This window comes from Lacerta agilis, chromosome 5 (assembly GCF_009819535.1).
Source record: "Lacerta agilis isolate rLacAgi1 chromosome 5, rLacAgi1.pri, whole genome shotgun sequence".
Classification (NCBI taxonomy): domain Eukaryota; kingdom Metazoa; phylum Chordata; class Lepidosauria; order Squamata; family Lacertidae; genus Lacerta; species Lacerta agilis.
Window position 1 is genome coordinate 32,259,873 of NC_046316.1, and position 21,421 is coordinate 32,281,293.

Here is a 21,421-nt window from a genome sequence, read left to right on the forward strand (position 1 = left end):
CTATTACAGTGCTGCAACAATGAAAGAAATTATGTCTGCTGTGTTTTAGTGCTGGATCTTCTGTAAAATGGCAGCAGCTACTGTCTTTCTTATATTTGCTTACAGTGATACCTGTGAAAATACAGATAATCAAATATGAGCAGTCAAAGCAATTTGGCTATTACTTGTTACTTGCTCATTGCCTTTATAATAAGGAGTGAGTGAAGAACTACCACAAAACAAAGTTGTCACTTTAAGGTGATGTTTATCCCCTTTGAGCTGAGGATGTGTCACAAATCAGTACCGCCCTGCTCACATCTGATTGGCATTGACAGTCTCTGCTGATATGTGTCTCTGCTTATGTGTGCCAGTGGTCCCACACTTACACTCATGAAAGCTTGATGTATCCATGCGCAGGGGTCAAATTCTGTGTGCAAGAACTACCCTTGCTAAATTGGGGCTTAGTCATGGGCATAGCCGGGGGGAGGGGGGCAGCTGCCCCCCAATCAAGTAAATCAATACAAAATACTTAACTAACTGAGGTTCTGCCCCCGCAACATAAACCCTGCCCCCCAACATAAAGCCTGGCTATGACCATGGGCTTAGTATGCTCATCTGTAGAAATGATGATGATGATGTTGTTGTTGATGATAAGTATTTGTATAGTGTTTTCATGGGGGGGGGGGGCGAAACAGCTGTCCACAGGCAAAAATAATTAATTCACACAATTCCCCTAGAGGAATAAATATTACACCTAATCAAGGCACACACACAAACACACACAACCAGCTATTGTTTCCCAGATGATTACCACCACCTGAAATGAGAGACTTCTGCATAATGAATAAATAAATTTGATAAGCCTGTCGCATAACTGAGTCAGGCGGCAAAATAGTAACTGTTTTTTAAAAATAAGTAGAGAGAGAGACGCTTTTAAACAAAGAATGAAAATCTGGCAGATGATTGTATTTGCCAGTGTGACTCATGGGACTGTATATTCTGAAGGAGAAGAAGAAAAACTGGACCAAGAAGTAGGAGATGCAGCTTTTGAAATACAGCTCATTGTTATTTTATTTAGTCCAATTATATTGTGCAATTTGTCCAATGAGTTCAAGGTGGTGTGGATAGTAGAAGTGTGCACAGGCCCCAAGATTTGACTTGTATATATTTCTGCATTTTCTTTAAATAAAAAAAATCCATCTGTTTCTTTGTCACTCTCTACTTCTGAACTAGATGTGCCCTTGGCTGGGTCCAGCAGGGCTCTTCTTATTTTCTGAAAAATAACATTGGTTAGATGCACGGTAGGCAGCTTCCCTTCCATCCCATGCTTACAGAAAAAGGTGCCTTGGGGATTCCAGGAACATAAGAAGATAAGAAGAACATCAAGTGGGCATCGTTGCCATTATGAGAGAACAAGAACGGCACATCTCTATCTATGTACTTCAAGGATAATAAATGTAGCTTGGAAATTTTTTATTGTTATGTGTGAGGTCTGCTTCCTGCTTACTGGATGGTCACAGTTAAGTTTTGCTGGTCAACACGGTTATTATTATGGTCTTGTGGCAATGTTGGGGGCAGGGCCTAAACATGCACTTTTGACTCACACGTGCAAGAGGAATGACTGAAAAGGGCTAAGGAGTATGAGCAAACAGGAAGCTCAGATAAGAATCTAAGGATGGCTCTCACATGCTCTGACGTTGGTGATTTTAGTGGTAGCAATCAAGATAGAACCCTGAGGCATGACAGCGGAAGGACAGAGGAGGAACAGGTTTCTGTAGTTTAAGTAGTAAATGACCAGGCTCACCTGGGCAACCCCGTGAAACATCCAAGCAGTAATGTGGCTGCAAGCACCAGGAGCACCAGGACAGAATGGAGAAGTGATGTTTTGATAAAGCTGGGTGTTGCCAATATATGGGTGCTGTTGAAATGAAAACCATTGGATCTGATGAAGTGATCAATAGAGAAATAGAAAGGACTTGGAAATGGATCCTGGAGGAACTCCATCCAAAAGTGATTGTGCTGCTCAATAATAATAATAATAATAATAACAATAACAACAACAACAACAACAACAACAACAACAACAACAACAACAACAATAATTTATACCTCGCCCTTCTGGCTGGGTTTTCCCCAGCCATTCTGGGCCGCTTGCAACAGGATATTAAAAACACAATAAAACATCAAACTTTAAAAACTTCCCTAAACAGGGCTGCCTTCAGATGTCTTCTAAAAGTCAGATAGCTGTTCGTTTCCTTGGCCTCTGACGGGAGGGCGTTTCGCAGGGCGGGCGCCAATCTAGGATGAGATTCTTTTGCATGATATTTACACAAGCACACAGAGATCTTCATTTTACTAAAACACCCTGCTTCAGAAACCAGTTAGGACAGGTTTTACAAGAGTGCATGGCCTTAAGTGATATGTATTGAGAGTTAAGAGGTGAGAAGGGGAACACAGAGAGTGATCTTTGCAGTCCTGTGCATATGCAACAGTATTCTTGTTTATAATTATAGAATGTTACATGGCATGAAATTAGCAACGGGGGGTGAGGTGGACCTGCTGCTGCCTCTGCACCATTGGAGTAACCGAAGTATTTGAGCTAACTCCTTACCTGGCCAGCTGTCCTGGACTGGTGAGATACAGAAGAATGGTGGGAGGAACCAGCTGGGAAAGAAAGCTCAGAGCCTGAGAAGGGATGGTGGGACAATGATGAGTGGTCAGAGGAAGAAGACTGGGATGAGGTGGTGTCATAAGGGGTAACAGGGCTAAGTGAGCTGGGATAGTCTGGGGAGAGAAAAGTCCAGAATCAGAGGCAGAAGCTGAGGTAAGGGAGGGAAGAAGCCAAGAAGCAGAGACTGGTGAAGGACTTTTCATGGGTGTCCGCCCCTTCTGCTGCATAAGCCCCCCTCCCCCGGTTTCCTCTAATCAGAAGAGGCATGAAAAGGGTGGAGGAAAGATTGGCTCCATGCAGATACAATCTATGATTGCAGGGGTAAAGCCTTGGAGAGGAGGGGACCTTTAGTCTCAGCAACTGCTTCGTGGAGGCAAGACCTACCAGGAATGAGTTGCTGTGTTAATTAGGCCTGACGCTGCATCAAGTCTGCGAGGATAGTGTTTTGCCAACAAAGTGTTAAACTCCCACAGTGTGATTTATGGCCTGTTCACTCCTGACACCAGCGCTATGCCTGCTAGACATGGGCGCACACACATGTGACAATGGTGTTGCCGGAAAGTGTGAAGATGTAGGTATGATGCATTCAACTTAACTTGCAGGGATTTGATTTGCAAAGAGAATTGGCTTTCAAATAAATGGTGCTGTCATGAATGTGCCATAAATATGGCACATTAAACATGAACTTGGGCTGAAGCTGAGGCAGATTTAGGGCAGCATGACCAATTCCCCCCAAACTGGGTGCTGAACCAAGAGGGGTCCCGCAGGGTCCCACAACTATGGTGTAGCATGCACACAGAACGGAAGGTGAGAGGGTACCAAGTTTTGGTCTCATTCGGGGTGCCAGTAAAATTTCAAAGACCAAAGTTTGCCCCTGGCTGAAGCATATGTATCTGACATGTGGTACATGTGGTAATGACATGTGTACATGTGGTAATGACAAAGTAACTGTGGCATAAAACTTAAGAGTTGCTAAAAGGCTAATGGCAGAGGCATGACAAGAAATCATTTATTAAGCAGATCACTTTAACGGCGTGGGTCGTCTCTTCAGAATTCATTTCCAAAATGTTGGCTCTACACTTTATGCACATTTGTGCAGAATATTAGTAATTCGGGGAAGCACAGATTTGCATCATGTCCTTTTCAAGGCACAAAATCCCATTGCTCGCTATCCTCCATACAGTGGATTGGCCCCAGATTCCACAGCTGCCTTGTGGATGCATTCCCTCTGCCATGACTGTGCATTACAACACACCACCTGTCATGTGCATTTATTTCCGTAACATCTGATGCACATATTAATTGGGTGTTCCCAGCAAAACATAAAATGCTCTGGCAGTCAAGTCTTATAGCTAAAGAAGGCACTGAAAATAATATATGCTGCGGAACTCATTCAAAAATCCTGCTCCTGTTGAAACACAGCAAGAGGACTCTGGCTGGTAATATGTTCCTTGACTCTATTTTTGCTTTATGTTTGGCTCCATTTCAAGGGTTTCATTAAGTACTAGCAAGGTATGGTGTACTTGTTAATATTTTTTGAAAGAAGGTTTAAGCAGGGGTGGGGAACTCATGGCCACCCAAGGCCAATGGTCAGCAAGGATGGGAATTGTCTAGAGAGCCAGAAGTTAAGCACCCCCAACTTAAAACAAAGGTTGCTCCAAAGATTAAAAACAAGTGCACATAGAGAATGTGATCTGCGCTGACTCTGTTCTCACTTCTTGTGTCTTGCAGGGAACTCCATATGTTTTAATGTTTCGTAAGCAGCTATGGGAACTAGAAATGAAAAAAAACCAACAACCTGGGTGCAGTATTTAGACATTGGCTGAAAACTTTTATCCCCAAATTAGTCTGTTCAGGTTCTGCAACGTTGGTTTTGTCTTTTTAATACTGTTTTATTATTTGCACAAGGTTTAAAAGTTTTTTGTGGGTTTTTTCCTATGCTACTAAGGTATTCTATGAATGTAGAGCAGTTCATATATTTTGGAATAAATTATTAAAGTGTATATATTTTGTCAGCATTACTTGTGAAGTGATAGCTGTGGGTTTTCCTCACCCTTTCTTGTTTTCTCCCCTTCCACAACACCTTGACAAACAATACATAGACGGAAGATGTGGTGGCTTGTTGCCATTGCTTGCCTAATACAAGCAACTGGAGGCTCAGAAGAATGTAATAGGAGGAGAAGAGATGCAAATCCTGAAGTTCACATGAATGTCGTAAGCTACAAAATCTTTTTTTTATAAATGTTATTTCAGATGCAGGCATGAGATGGGCCTGGAATGCATATCTGAGGGAGCTGAAGAGCAGCACTTGTTCCTTCTGTCTTGCTTCCCCTAGTCTAGAATAGACAGGGATACCCAACAAGGTGCCCTGAAGCTGCTGTTTTGACGCTCCAGTTCCCATGAGCCTCATCCTGCATGGCCACTATGACTATACAGCTCAAATATTTGTGTACAAATATGCATCTTGTGCACTTGGTGGAAGTAATGTGTAAAGACCACAGTTTATTGTGTGTGGCATTAACCCTTCTGGTTTACGACGCATCCAGCAGAATCATGAGATGAAAAAACCTCGATGACCACCTGCAACTCCCAGCTCATTGAACGAAAGATTTATGAAGAGCAGTAAAATATACCTTCAGCCAGGCGAAAGTGCTGCCATTTCGGCCGAAGACAGACAACAGACTAATATACAGAGTTTCATGTTACACAGATGCCCATACATAATACCTGGATGTGTGAAACTTCACCCTGTGACGCAGGACGCACCGCTGAAAGCTCAAACACTCACACTGTGTCTCTTAAACAAGAAAAGACACAAGAAACTCCAGTACCATCTGGTGACTAAACCATATAACAACACTATTCACTTACTGGCTGTGCCAGAATGCAGGAGCCAAAATAAGACATCTGAAATTGGGAACAGAAGCTAGGGCGACTTCTTGTCAATCCAGGATGTCCTTGTTAAATCTGGACACTTGAGTGGTACGGAGCAGGTCTACCAGGACTCACACCCAAGGTGGTCTCCTCTCTGGCAGACAGATTAAAACATTATGAATTAAAACATCTCAGCAATTTATTTTATTTCTTTTTCAGAGTGAGCTGATCTGTTACAAAGGATACCCCAGTGAAAAGTACGAAGTCTTAACAGATGATGGCTATTATTTGACAATAAACAGAATACCCTTTGGAAGAAAAAATCTTACAGTCAGAGGTATCTGGTATATATTTATATTTTAACAAATCCTAAGTCTATGAAAGTGGTATGAGAAAAGCCTTAATCACTATGCCAGTGCAGTGTTTTGTAAATACGAAAGCTTTACTTAAGCTATGAAAGCCTCAGTCAAGCCCAGAAGCGATTGGTCCCAGAAGGCCATTACATGACCCCTAGAGCTCCACTGAAGCATTCAGAATCACAGGTGGGCTTAAACTGGAGGAGCAGAAGGGCAGGAAAACCCGCTCCACTCCTGGTGTCAAAGGCCGATTTAGGGGGGTGACACAGGTTTGCCCGCAGTGGGTGCCAAGCCAAAATGGTGCTGCAGGGGGTGCTGCAGCTATGATGAACAACAGAAAGAGAGAGGCAGGAGGCACCACTGAAATTTAGAAGTCTAAAATCTGCCACTGTTGAGCAGGAAGGCCTGAAGGGGGCTTCTAAGTGCTCTCAGTTGAATGTAGTTCCAAGCCTCTCTGTAAGTGAGAACCAGCCTGCTTGGTCAGAATCACATGGAAGCATCCCCATAGAAGCACATGGAAAGGTACTGAGCAGAGCATGCTTTCAAGGTCGCTTCAAAGCTTCCAAGAATGTCAGTGGTGGGATGCGCATGCCCAGTGCATGTCGGGACTTTGGGAGCAGGGCGGTTGGCTGCACACACCCCGATTCAGTGTTCACATATTCTTTTGAATGCTTGAATAGGGCTTAAAGAAGTATCTTCTACAGTCAAGGCTCCGATCCATGTGCCTAACAAATGTATTGGAAATATAAACAATGTATTGAAATATAAACAATGGTTTCTGAACATGAGAGATATTTCTTAAAATCATGTTTGTTATCATGGCATGGAAATTCTCATCTGATTTGTTTTAAAAATTTCTTTTCTAAACTAGGTCCCAAGCCTGTTGTGTTACTGCAACATGGAATACTTGCAGAAGCTAGCTTCTGGGTCAAAAATATGGCCAACAACAGCTTTGGATTCATATTAGCAGACGCCGGCTATGATGTTTGGATGGGGAACAGCAGAGGAACGAGCTGGTCTCAGAGAAACGAGCATTTTACAGCTGACCAAGATGAATTTTGGGATTTCAGGTAGTTTGGATAGAAAAAAGTAAAAATATTATACCAATTGACAGTATTATCACACACATTAACAATAAAATTATGAAGATAATTAATTTTCATGAAATTTGCAAAAACCTATTATTCACTCAGACGACATTACCTGCATGATTCCAGAATGTGTGGAAAGAAGTAGAGGTCTACAAACTGAACATCTTCACATCCTCCAGCTTGCTTTTATGTGTGATGGTTCCTCATGAGATTCAGGTGTGAAGTGGAAAAAAGGGGGTGATGTTTAGTGATGTTCTGTTGCTGGAAGCCACCCCTGCAAAATTAAAGTGGAGTGTAGAGATGGTGGCTCCACCATCTGGTTCTTTACTAACATTTCTAGCAAAACTTTGCAGAAGACAACTCTGGGTGAAACATCTGGGAGTTCAGAGGAATAGATGTCATTAATTCGGCAATAACTTTGAAACCTTTGCTTCAGTTTCCATGAAATGGCCATCTATGATCTTCCAGCAATGATCAACTTCATTCTGAAGAAAACTGGGCAGAAGCAACTGTATTACGTAGGCCACTCTCAAGGCGCTACCATTGGTATGCTAAAGTGGACTGGTCCATTTTTGTCTCTTTCTCTTGTTCTCTCTCTTTCCGAAAAATTGTCCTAGGGTCTGCTACTCTGGATCCTAGAGCCAGCTGTAAGGATTCAAGTCTCGCCCCCAATACTGGCAATGATTTGTGAATCTGTCAGCACTGATTTCCCTGCATTCCCTTCACGATCTTGCTTGACTCACCTATAGGTTACACTGGACTCTTCAGGGAATGTCAGGTGGATATGGTTTCTAGTAGACCAGGGATCCAGTTTTCAATTGGCCTTCTGGGTCCCCCTGGCCTGCAGCCATCAGCTATTCAGTGGGAATGAAAAGAACCTTTGATGTCACAGAATGAAGCCTTACAATAAGTCCCACAGTTATCATGACAACTCTGGCCCTGCTGCACACAAATCTGTGGTCCAGACCTTCCAAGTGTGAGGTCCATTTTAGAGCTTTGTAGTAACAAGGGAAGCAGACCTCAGTGCGTTTCCCATTTACCTTAGATTATATTGCAGTTGCTGTGTAGTGATACCAAGTCTAAAATTAAAAAAATGCCTATATGACCTGAAGGTGAAGTCTAGAATAGGTATGAGCAGGGCTTTTTTCTCAGCCGGAACTCACAGGAACTCAGTTCCAGCACCTCTCAGGTGGGTGTCATTGCCATTATAAGAGAACTCAGGGTGAGTTCGGTCACCTTTCCCCCTAGAAAAATAGCACTGGGTACATGGATGTTTTTGTGTAGTTTTGGGTAGTTCCAGGGGCAGAGTTCATTCTAAATCTGTTCAGTCACCTAATGAGTATATCTGTAAAAGAGAAACTTTTAAAGAATCACCTACATTGCCTTACCTTATTGGCAACTGGCTTCAACCTAAAGCAAGGAGGGGTGATGGTTGGGTTTCCCCACTCCTCACTGCCCCTTAATTTCCTAACAGAAGCTCCAGTGTCCATATAAGGTATATAAAGGGAACCTCTGGCCCTCTAGACGCTGTTGGACTCCAACTCCCATCAGCCTCAGTCAGGGATGATGGGAGTTGTGTTGCGGCAACATCAGGGGGACGACAGGTTCTCCCCTGCTATAGGGCCAGGGAGCAGAGGTGCATCTTGGGGTCTCAAATTTCAGTGGCACCCTGTGAGACGCCAAAATTCAGTGCCCTTAATCATTGTAGCAGCGCCCCCAAGGATCTGCACCTAGTGCGACCAAGCTGGTTATGCTACTCTAAGTCTGCCTCTGCAGGGAGTACCCTTTCAACTGGTGAATGAATTTCTTAACATATGGTTATCAGCAGCTCTAAATGCCCACTGTGTTTTTCTCATTTGCCCTCCTCTCCCCTTTAGGTTTCATCGCATTTTCAGTCATACCAGAACTCTCTCAGAAAGTCAACATGTTTTTTGCCCTGGCTCCTTTAATCTCTCTTCAGTATTCAACATGCCCTTTTTTGAAACTGAGCTCCATATTTCCTGAATACTCATACAAGGTGAATCACTATTTTGTGACTATCCACACCCACTGGCGGAGGAACAGGGGGTGGGGTGGGGTGGAGCGCACCGCCCCCGGCAACATTGGGGAGGGGTACCATCGTGGCCGGCCCCCAGACACACGTCACATGCTCTACACCACACCGGGCGCCACCCCCCTGGGACGCACAACACGCCCCCCTCAGGCAACATGCCACACCCCCAGGATCTGCGCCAGCCACGCCGCCGCCTGCTCTCTGCCCCGGTGTCGGAGCATGCAGCTTTGCCACTGTCCACACCCCTAACCTTCCTGCAATGAACTACAAGGTCTGAAGGGGAATTGCAAGTAGATTTGATGGGACAGCCTTACAAGCCTTCCTGTAACTGGATCTCGGTGTTATCAATGGTTGTGGGATGGTTGGAGATGGAGCAGGTGCATCTGGCACATTCAGAGACACCGAGGGCAGGATCACCACATGGTTGCCTCCTCCTGGTCTCCGATTTAAACCTTTTTAGGGGGTGCAACCAGGGACAAGGTAATCCCTAGAGGCATGTAGCTTGTTTTGCCACTTTTAGAAAGCTTCATTATATGTAAGGTCTTTATATCTTTTCAGAGCCCACTTGCCAGAGGAGAATTTGTGTTGTCTCGCAAGCCTGTGAGAGACTTTCTGCGCAAAATATGCCGCCCATCTTTTATGCAGAAATTATGTGTGTGTGTCATTTTCACTCTTTCGGGTGGATTCAATGCAACAAATCTAAATATGGTATGTAGATGTGTGAAGAAGGCATAGTAGTTGATTAGCGGTTTAGCTATATGTTCTGATTTTCACAAGCTTTCCTTTTTGAGGCAAAAAGCTTCCAAAGGGAGCAAAAAGTCCATGGAAAATTGAAATCTCACTTAGAGTCAGTTGAAAATGCTTTACACACTGGAAAAGTCCCATTGAACATTATTATTATTATTATTATTATTATTATTATTTACTTATACCCTGCCCATCTGGGTTGTTTCCAGGTGGATATTAAAAACAGCATAAAACATCAAACATTAAAAACTTCCCTAAACAGGGCTGCCTCCACATGTCTTCTAAAAGTCAGATAGTTGTTTATTTCCTTGACATCTGATGGGATGGCATTCCACAGGGTGAGTGCCACCACCGAGAAGGCCCTCTGCTTGGTTCCCTGTAACTTTGCTTCTCGCAGTGAGGAATCCGCCAGAAGGCCCTCAGAGCTGAACCTCAGTGTCCGGGGAGAACGATGGGGCTGGAGACGCTCCTTCAGGTATACTGGGCAGAGGCCGTTTAGAGGTTTAAATGTCAGCACCAACACTTTGAATTGTAAGAGGACTTACTCCTGAGTACATATGCCTAGAATTGCACCATTACACCACAATCCTATACAGGCCTACTCAGAAGCAAGTCTCACCGAGTTCAATGGAACATAGTCTCTAGAAAAATGTGCACAGCATTGAAGCCTTAGTGGGTTGGCATGTTTGCATATGTGCAGATCGCACATGATATGATTTCATATTAGAATGTGTTTCAACGCAACAAACCTATGCTGCTTCTTCTTCTTCTTCTTCTTCTTCTTCTTCTTCTTAGTAACATTTATTAGATTTTCTATTTTAAACCAATTAAAACCACATTAAAACATTCCAAATTACAATAAATCATAAAAAGCCAAATACAAATGATTTTAATATTTTCAAAAGCACAGCATTGAGGTTGGACATTGCCTTGATTGCGTAGCCATCATGACAAGCAGCCACTGACTGATCTGTCTTCCATTATGTTTTTCTCAATGCCTTTCATAGCCAGCATTGCATCTTGCAGAAGTGAATTCCCAGTTGAGCTATGCACTGGGTAGCAAAGATAATTTGCTCTGTCTGTCCTGAATCGGCCAACCAAAAGCTTCACTGGGTGGCCTCAGGTTCTTGGAATACAAGAGGGTGAAAACCCCTCCCTCTCCCTCTGCACCATGCATAATTGCATGCCAGGGGTCGGCAAACATTTTCAGCAGGGGGCCAGTCCACTGTCCCTCAGACCTTGTGGGGGGCCGGACTATATTTTTGGGGGGTAATTGAATGAATTCCTATGCCCCACAAATAACCCAGAGATGCCTTTTAAATAAAAGCACACATTCTACTCATGTAAAAAACATGCTGGTTCCCGGAACGTCCGCCGGCTGGATCCGGCCCCAGGGCCTTAGTTTGCCTATCCATGTTGTATGATATCCTTGTAGTTGTATAGTTGTTTAGTTGTGTCTGACTCTTCATGACTCCATGGATCAGAGCACGCCAGGCACTCCAGTCATGCTATCCTACTCACCTTATTTCTAAACTAAATAGTTACAGATGTAGTTGCCTTTGCTTGTTCCTCAGATTATTGTTTTTTAAAGATAAATAAATAAACTGTGTTTGCTTTTCAAATCAAATGTTTCTCACAGAGCCGTGCAGATGTGTATACAGCTCGTTATCCAGATTCAACATCATCTAAAAATTTACTGCACTGGAGACAGGTAGAGTTGTGTACTTTTAAGCAGATGTGGTGGTCAAGAGGGTTCTGTGTTTCTATGGTCTGTCAAAAATTGCAAACTCATATTGATTGCATATAACACTTAACTGTTAGAGCTTCCACCAAAGATACTGGAACTGTTAGTGTGCTTAACAAGCTGTCTGCTGATAATACCAGCAGTGGCAGAATTTTCAAAATGTTCAGTAATATGTATAATGCATTATTTAATTCTGTGGCTTTCCTATTATTTTGATAGATACAAGATTCGGGGTTATTCAGATATTTTGACTACGGGAATGATAATGAGGCAAGATATAACCAGGTAAGAGAGAACAATTTTTATGGTGTTTCTTCACTTATTTATATGTATTCCATTTTTCCTCCACAGAGCTCATACATGGTTCTCCTCCTCCCTGTCATATTCTCATAACAACCATCAAATGGGTTGTATCCAACTAAGATCTATTCAGTGTAGACCCATTGAAATGGACGAACTTGAGTTAGCCATGTGTAGCTTCAATAGGTTTACTCAGATTAGGACTAGCTTGTCTACTACTCTTCATGTTCAGAAGCAGAATGTCTCTTATTACATAATTACTATGGAGAGACCACAGCAGCTGGTTTGTGGGGATAACCAGTTGGCCATTGTGGGGTCAGGAATCCTAGACTAAATGAATGTGATGTGGAAGACAAGCTTTTAATCCCTTAAAGAAGAGTGCAAACTCAGTATCACTTACCATAGACTAGGTATTAATTACACCACATTCCACAATATGTTTTTTTTTAAAAAAATGATTATCCTATACCAAATTAAACAATCTGTGTTCTGGATTTCAGGGATTGGTATTCTTATTTTGTGCAGCTCCAATATTCTTAGTTAGTCCAAATACGACAGTTCCGATCCTGAGTTTTATATTTATGTTTAATATAAACAGGGGTGATATAAGAAGCCTGGCTTGGAAACAAACTCTGCAGTAAGAGAGGCCCCCACAGGAAGTGGCCTTTCAGCGAGTCAGACTGCTGGTCCATGTAGCTCAGAGTTGTGTAACACTGAGGCAGCAGCTCTCCAGGATTTCAGGCAGGGGTTTCTGCATGCAAAGCAGGCACTCTACCACCTCCTCAAAACGTGGAGTGAATCTCCCAACTCCCAAACTCCCTTTCCTCTCTCAACTCAATCTCAAAGTGCTTGGAAGGGCCCTAGAGCCATTTCCACGACCTCAAACACTCCTCCATTCCCACACAGGTGACATGGTGCTGGCAGCAAAGAAATGAGAACTCTCCTCCCATCATCATTCTAGCTGCATGATGGGCCACAGACCACAGGGATAGCTCTTCAGGGGAGCTTGTACTGCCACTCAGATTGCCTCAGGGTTTCCCCCCACCATTGGTTTGGGGTTTTATTAATTCACTTTTTTGCAATTATATAAACCACAAATTCTAAAAGCGGTTAAAATCATTTCTACAGAGGACAGAGATACAATTGTATTTTTATATGGGTTTTGGGTGCAAAATGGGGGGGGGAGACTGCAGCTAATCTGAGGAGAGCCTCAGTGGATTCACTCATCCCTATTTAAAGCATACTAGCAGTCCATGAGTGTCCTAGTTAGGAAGAAGGAAAATCCATCCTCCATATAAACCGGTGAACAGCCCATAGGTAGTCTGAATTTTGTCAAGGTGCTGTCATGAAGAACATGTGGGTGTTTGTGGGTGTTTAATGATCCTCTGTCTTTTACTCTTCAGAGTGTTCCACCTTTGTATAAAATAGAAGACATGAGTGTACCAACTGCAGTGTGGTCTGCTGGAAATGACTTGATTGCAAGCCCAGGAAATATAGCCGTCCTACTTCCTCGCATCTCTAACCTAGTTTACTACGAAAATATTTCATACTGGAACCACTGGGATTTCATGTATGGCCTCAATGCCCCCAAACTGTTGTATTCCAAAATCATAGAGTGGATGGGGAAGTCTCTGTAAATCGACATTTTGGTATAATAGATTTAATTCACTATCTTTTATTAACCAGTCTTTATTTTACACCTGTCACAACAAACCCTGTGCCCTGCTAATGTGGAGAGCCCTTCTAGGCCACTGAAACCCAGAGTTTGCTTGAGTTGCAAAACAATGAAGCTTGAAACGTTGCAATGGAGAACTTAAGAAACAGCAACAGAATAGTAGCTCCGCCCAAGGTATGATGGAGAACAGCAACAACTGACAAAAGATAGACATAATACAGTACAAGGACAGAATAATAGTGTATGGGAAACAATCTGGAAGATATTGTCACAAGGAGATAGAGTGGCATGTCTTGGAGTTCTCCCCATATCCGAGCCGCGCCCCAAACTTAGCTTCTGTGTGGATGTTTATTTAAGGAAAGAGAGCTTGGATGTTTGACCACAGATGTTGCTAATTAAGATCAAGCTCTCTATAAAAGGCAGGCATTTGGGATGGGAGAGAGAGCCTTGTCACGGACCCAGGGTGAGGGTACTGTGAGTCTGTATGTCCTTGCTACCCATTTGAGCAGATTGAGGACATGTTGATTTAGGTATATATGCTTTGTTTTCTTCAATAAAGGTACTTTGATTCATCTTCCACCTGCTTTGTTTATTTGCCCTGATATCCTTGAAAAGAACAGCTGCATTTGGCAGAACAAATAGCCACACACAAGAAGAGCAAAGAGAGAGCCTGAAGGCTTCACCTGAAGGACTGTAAATTATTTGATGTGTTAATGTGAATGGCAGTCATTAAAATTGCAGCTGCGGTATAAGGGTTTGTTATTATGACTGGTGTGTCATTGGAATATATATAAAGTTTTTGGAATACAGAGTATAAGTAACTTATCAAATCATCAATTCTAGCATGCAGGGAGTCAACAAAATAATTACAATTTGGTATTATAATTTGATACCTCCCTTTCTTTGGCAGGCCTTTCAGACTGACCAGACCAACCACAGGCCTGGAATGATTCTGAAACGGACCATCTAGAAACCCTCTTTGGCAACTGCTACAAAATGAGAAAGGGAGGGTTGGAGGAGGGATGACAAGGTACCTGCACACCCCAAGGAAAGAGCTGAGGCCTATCCTGTATTCCCCCCCCCCAAAACAGTGGCAATGGCGGGTTGAGCACAGATGTCACGGCAGAAGGACGACGAAAAAGACAGCATCCACTGTGCCCAAGAAATGGCGGGATCATGCTGGACCAGCCAGGGGCTACCCAGGACCACCGGGAAATGAGGCGTCTGTACCAGGTCAAAGTCTAACAGTTCCTGGTGTTGGGGCGCCACTAACATGGCCAGCAGGCAGGTTTCCCGGGTAATGGGGCCAGAAGCGAGGGGAGTGCCATCCAACCCAACCACTGGAACAGGCGCGGCTTTCGCCACTGACGGTACTTGGTACTTTTCAGCAAAACTTATGTCCAAAGGCTCCAGAGTCATCCAGAGGTCTCCAGGGTCAGCATGCCCTCCTGGGGCAGGAGAAAGCAAATAGGGAGCAGGAAATGGGGTGCACGGTGATTGGGCCCCTCCTATAATCTAAACTATAATCAATAAAACAATGACAAGCTACAGTACATAAAATAATACAATAAAAATTGAGAAGCAAAGGGTGGAGGGTGGAGCAAGGAAGGAGGTCTTGCCTGACGAAGTCTCTCCCCTCACAGTTCTTCCTTCAGGACCAGCTCCCCTATGAGGACTCCCACCTCATAGGGAGGGTGGCTCTGCCCCACCATGTGTGATAAGGGATAGTGAAGCCTCCTTTAGAATTGGAATAAGTTGTATCTGATGTGATTATGCAATGATAAAGTACAGTACATCTTGTCAATATTCTGATTAAGCCACCATCCGGCTTAATCATTGCCACACCAGAAATCACTCCAACATTTGCACAATTTGATCCACTTCCAGTAACATAGAGAAATAGAGTTGGGTTTCATCTGGAGCCCCAGATTTCAACTTACCAATAGCTTACCAAAAGCATGGTAAACCTGAGGGAGGGTATTCCACAACAATGGTACCACCAGTGAAAAGGTCTGCCGCCATGTTACCACAACACCTGTGAGGAAACAACGACTTGGGAAGGAGAGAATGTTGGTAGTTACCCTTCTCTGTAGTGAGGAAGGGGATCCTGAGTGGTTGTCATTGCCCTCCTCTCCACAAACCTTTGAGAGGTTTTACACCTGGTAGGCACAGCAACCCCCTCAGCAGCTCAATTCATACTTAAGCAAGTAACTGCATAGCCCAAAATGAACAACTTAACAGAACAGGAAGTGACTTCATACCGCGCACCAGGGTGAAGTGTCTGCCTTGCAACATCCCTTTCAAAAAGGTCAGGCAGCTGGCAGTGGGTGGGTAGGCCTGGGCAGGTTGGGCAATGGCATGAGTTTGGCCAAACTGCGTGAGGCAGTGGAGGATAGGGGTGCCTGGCGTGCTCTGGTCCATGGGGTCATGAAGAGTCGGACACGATTGAACGACTGAACAACAAGGGGTGGAAGCAAACCTGGATATTGAGGAGAGGATAGTGAGAGCTTGAGGTGTCCTCTGAGCTGGCTGCTCTGGGAGGGGAGAGGGTCCCTGCTTTCCCGGGTCCCCTCTGCCAGAGCTCCTTTCTCCCATGCTTAGCACCCTGAGACTCTTGTGCTGGCAATTTTGCCCTGCACTTAGGAGAGGACGAGGAGCCGCTGAGTTATGAGGTTGACCCAGAGGAGCAAGGAGAGGGCCCTCCTTCTCCTTCTGTGTGACTCACCACCACAGGTGGAGCACAGGTACTTATGAGAACAGACCTGGCTTCTGCTGGGCTGCTGGGGCCCTTATGGGTCTGTGGGAAACAGGGGGCTCTGGGGGCTTCAGGTAGTCCCAGTCATTAGTCACTCAGGGGCAAATGGCAGCATCCTGGGGGGTTGGGGTAGGCAGGAGTAGCCCCTCTCCCCACTTTCTCAAAACCTCTGGGTCCCCCATGACATCCGTGGCTGCAGAGGAATTGCTGCTGGTTTCGGGGAGATCCTGCATGGGTGACCTGAATTCCCAGTGTCTGATTTGATCAGTCTGCAGAAAGTTCCATCCTCTCAAGCAGCTCTCCTCCTGGGCAAAAGCCCCTTCCATCATATTTCACCCCGTTCCAAAACTTACACCCCACTGCAATGAAACCTCCAGAGGCCTCAAAGGGCTATAGGCCCAAAACGGCCAAAGAAAATGGATGCAAGGAAGAGGAAAATGAGAGAACTATGGAACTGGGAGAGAGCAAAAAAGTAGCAAGCAGGGATGTGGAGCAGGAACAGAAAGAGGAGTCAGGAATACCAACTAAAGCATTATCCTGTGCCATTACCTACTTTGTGCTAGGCAGAAATTCAACAGTTTACCCCCACTATTACAGTGCTGCAGCAATGAAAGAAATTATTTCTGCTGTGTTTTAGCACTGGATCTTCTGTAAAAAGACAGCAGCTACTGTCTTTCTTATACTTGCTTACAGTGATGCTTGTGAAAATACAGTTAATCAAATATGAACAGTCAAAGCAATTTGGCTATTACTTGTTACTTGCTCATGGCCTTTATAATAAGGAAAAAAGAACTGGGTGAGTGAAGAACTCCCACAAAACAAAGTTGTCACTTTAAGGTGATGTTTATCCCCTTTGAGCTGAGGATGTGTCACAAATCAGTACAGCCCTGCTCACATCTGATTGGCATTGACAGTGTCTGCTGATATGTGTCTCTGCTGATGTTTGCCCAGTGGTCCCACACATACACTCATGAAAGCTTGATGGATCCATGCGCAGGGGTCAATTTCTTTGTGCAAAAACTACCCTTGCTAAATTGGGGCTTAGTCATGGGCATAGCCAAATCAAGAAAATCAATACAAAATACTTAACTAACTGTGGTTCTGCCCTGCAGCAAAGAGCCTGGCTATGCCCCTGGGCTTAGTATGCTCATCTTAGAAATGATGATGATGATAAGTATTTGTACAGTGTTTTCATGGGGGGGGGAACAGCTGTCCACAGGCAAAAATAATTAATTCACTCAAATCCCCTAGAGGAGTAAATATTACACCTAATCACGGCACACACACACACACACACACACACACACACACACACAACCAGGTATTGTTTCCCAGATGATTACCACCATCTGAAACGAGGAACTTCTGCATAATGAATAAATAAATTTGATAAGCCTGTAGCATAACTGAGTCAGGTGGCAAGATGGTAAATGTTTTTTTAAAAATAAATAAATAAAAATAATTGTATTGAATAGGTTTATATAGCCAAAAAGAGAGAGACGCTTTTAAACAAAGAATGAAAATCTGGCAGATGATTGTGTTTGCCAGTGTGACTCATGGGGCTGTATATTCTGAAGGAGAAGAAGAAAAACTGGACCAAGAAGTAGGAGATGCAGCTTTTGAAATACAGCTCATTGTTATTTTATTTAGTCCAATTATATTGTGCAATTTGTCCAATGAGTTCAAGGTGGTATGGATAGTAGGAGTGTGCACAGGCCCCAAGATTTGACTTGGATTTTTTTTTATCTTAAAAAATGCAGAAATATATACATCTATTTCTTTGTCACTCTCTACTTCTGAACTAGATGTGCCCTTGGCTGGGTCCAGCAGGGCTCTTCTTATTTTCTTTAAAAGTATCATTGGTTAGATACATGGTAGGCAGCTTCCCCTCCATCCCATGCTTACAGAAAAAGGTGCCTTGGGGTTTCCAGGAACATAAGAAGATAACAAGAACATCAAGTGGGCATCATTGCCATTATGAGAGAACAAGAGAGGTGTCATTCTAAAAGCTGTCAGGTAACCAGATTCCAATCTGTACATTAATCCAGTCAAATAATGTGTAAAATAATAATGCATCTGTTAGTGAAAATAGTGTACAAGCACATTCTATTAGGTGAAACTGCTTTGCAAAAACATTATATTACACAGTACACTTTTAAAGCGTCCATTAGGAGAATGGAGCACTAAGATGCTGATGAATTTTCACAAAGGCCTTTAAGAAAAAATAAAAACCAGATGTGGAAATGTGGAGAACTGAATAATAATAATAATAATAATAATAATAATAATAATAATTTATTATTTATACCCCGCCCATCTGGCTGGGTCTCCCCAGCCAATCTGGGCGGCCTCCAACAAATACCAAAATACAATACAGAGTCACAAATTAAAAACTTCCCTAAACAGGGCTGCCTTCAGGTATTTTCTAAATGACAGGTAGTTGTTTATCTCTCTAACTCCTGATGGGAGGGCGTTCCACAGGGCGGGCGCCACTACCGAAAAGGCCCTCTGTCTGGTTCCCTGTAGCTTTGCTTCTCGCGGTGAGGGAACCGCCAGAAGGCCCTCGGTGCTGGATCTCGGTGTCCGGGCTGAATGATGGGGGTGGAGATGCTCCTTCAGGTATACAGGACCGAGGCCGTTTAGGGCTTTAAAGGTCAGCACCAACACTTTGAATTGTGCTCGGAAACATACTGGGAGCCAATGCAGATCTCTCAGGACCGGTGTTATGTGGTCCCGGCGGCCACTCCCAGTCACTCAGTATTGTCTGCACCACTGGTCTTCAACTGGTGGCCTGGTCCGAGGTAGGTTGCAAGGGGAACACTACCACCATGCCAGTATATGGTTTAAGAAATAGGGCCTCAAATTAATGTTTGGGTTACAAATGGGTCCTGGGTCTGAAAAAGTTGAAGAATACTGGTCTACACTGATTGGCAGTAATAGACAGGGGACTCTTTTGGGCCCAGTTTTACCAATCAGGGTCAAGGGCTGAACCTGGGACTCTCTGCCCTCAAAATAAGTGCTCTACCACTGAACTACAGTCTTACCTTGGTTTTCAAACAGAATGTGTTCCAGAAGTCCGTTCGACTTCCAAAACATTTGAAAACCAAGGCACGGCTTCTGATTGGCTGCAGGAGCATCCTGCAGCCAATGGGAAGCTTTAGAAGCCACGCCGGATGTTTGTCTTCTGAGGCAAAGTTCACAAACTGGAACATCTACTTCTAGGTTTGCAGCATTCGAGTTCCAAGTTGTTCGTGAGCTAAGCCGTTTGAAAGCCAAGGTACGACTGAAATCAAAGTGCTTATGCCTGCAGCAAACCAAGGACATGGCATACAGAAATGCACAGCACATGTGAAGTCACCCACCATGCAAATATTTCCACTGCTTCAGATATTTTTTTACTAAAAATGTTGGGCATCTCCCTTCCCTCTTCATGTGCCCAAAGTGTACTGGCCATGCTGTCTCTCTATGGGGTTGTATTCAAGTAAATTTTGCTCACAGTAGACCATTGAATACCCCTAACATAGCCATATTCACTCATTTCAGTGGGTCTGCTTTGCAAATACCTCCATTTCCTTTCCCTTTTTTAAGACTGAGCCTCCCTCGTGTGACATAGAAAAAATGTGCATACCAACAACTATATGGCATGGTGAAATGGACTTGTTTGTTGATTCTGATAATATCTGTTTCTTCTAGTTTACTGTTCAGTTCCGTAAGGTACGTTTGAAGTAAAGAATACACAGCCTTCATTTGGGGAATAGCACATCTCTATCTATGTACTTCAAGGATAATAAATGTACCGGTAGCTTGAAAGAGATTTTATTGTTATGTGTGAGGTCTGCTTTCTGCTTACTGGATGGTCACAGTTAAGTTTTGCTGGTCAACACGGTTATTATTATGGTCTTGTGGCAATGTTGGGGGCAGGGCCTAAATATGCACTTTTGACTCACACGTGCAAGAGGAATGACTGAAAAGGGCTAAGGAGTATGAGCAAACACAAAGCTCAGATAAGAATCTAAGGATGTCTCTCATTCAAGATAGAACACTGAGGCATGACAGCAGAAGGACAGAGGAGGAACAGGTATCTGTAGTTTAAGTAGTAAATGACCAGGCTCACCTGTGCAACCCCGTGACACATCCAAGCAGTAATGTGGCTGCAAGCAGCAGGAGCCACAGGACAGAATGGAGAAGGGATGTTTTGGTAAAGCTGGGTGTTACCAATATATGGGTGCTGTTGAAATGAAAACCATTGGATCTGATGAAGAGATCAATAGAGAAATAGAAAGGACAGCATGACCAATTCCCCCCAAACTGGGTGCTGAACCAAGAGGGGTCCCGCAGGGTGCCACAACTATGATGCAGCGTGCACACAGAACGGAAGGTGAGGGGGGTACCAAGTTTTGGTCTCATACAGGGTGCCAGTGAAATTTCAAAGACCAAAGTTTGCCCCTGGCTGAAGCATATGTATCTGACATGTGGTACATGTGGTAATGACATGTGTACATGTGGTAATGACATGTGTACATGTGGTAATGACAAAGGAACTGTGGCATAAAACTTAAGGGTTGCTAAAAGGCTAATGGCAGAGGCATGACAAGAAATCATTTATTAAGCAGATCACTTTAACGGCGTGGGTCGTCTCTTCAGAATTCATTTCCAAAACGTTGGCTCTACACTATATGCACATTTGTGCAGAATATTAGTAATTCGGGGAAGCACAGATTTGCATCATGTCCTTTTCAAGGCACAAAATCCCATTGCTCGCTATCCTCCATACAGTGGATTGGCCCCAGATTCCACAGCTGCCTTATGGATGCATTCCCTCTGCCATGACTGTGAGTTGCCAAGTGCATTACAACACATCACCTGTCATGTGCATTTATTTCCTTAACATCTGATGTACATATTAATTGGGTGTTCCCAGCAAAACATAAAATGCTCTGTCAGTCAAGTCTAATAGCTAAAGAAGGCACCGAAAATATTATATGCTGCAGCACTCATTCAAAAATCCTGCTCCTGATGAAACACAGAAAGAGGACTCTGGTTGGTAATATGTTCCTTGACTCTATTTTTGCTTTATGTTTGGCTTCATTTCAAGGGTTTCAGTAAGTAATAGCAAGGTATGGTGTAGTTGTTAATATTTTTTGAAAGAAAGTTTAAGCAGGGGTGGGGAACTCAT

General features: G+C 43.7%; 1 protein-coding gene across 1 annotated transcript; it reads left to right on the forward strand.

The window, feature by feature from the left end:
* Positions 1–3,195: 3,195 nt before the first annotated feature.
* On the forward strand, positions 3,196–13,452 carry LOC117046262 (lysosomal acid lipase/cholesteryl ester hydrolase-like). Its single transcript, XM_033148062.1, has 10 exons — positions 3,196–3,221; positions 4,753–4,864; positions 5,744–5,861; positions 6,752–6,950; positions 7,408–7,517; positions 8,849–8,988; positions 9,583–9,732; positions 11,411–11,482; positions 11,735–11,800; positions 13,219–13,452. Exons 1-10 carry the CDS (start codon positions 3,196–3,198, stop codon positions 13,450–13,452), a joined length of 1,227 nt encoding a protein of 408 aa, XP_033003953.1.
* The last annotated feature ends 7,969 nt before the right edge of the window (positions 13,453–21,421 follow it).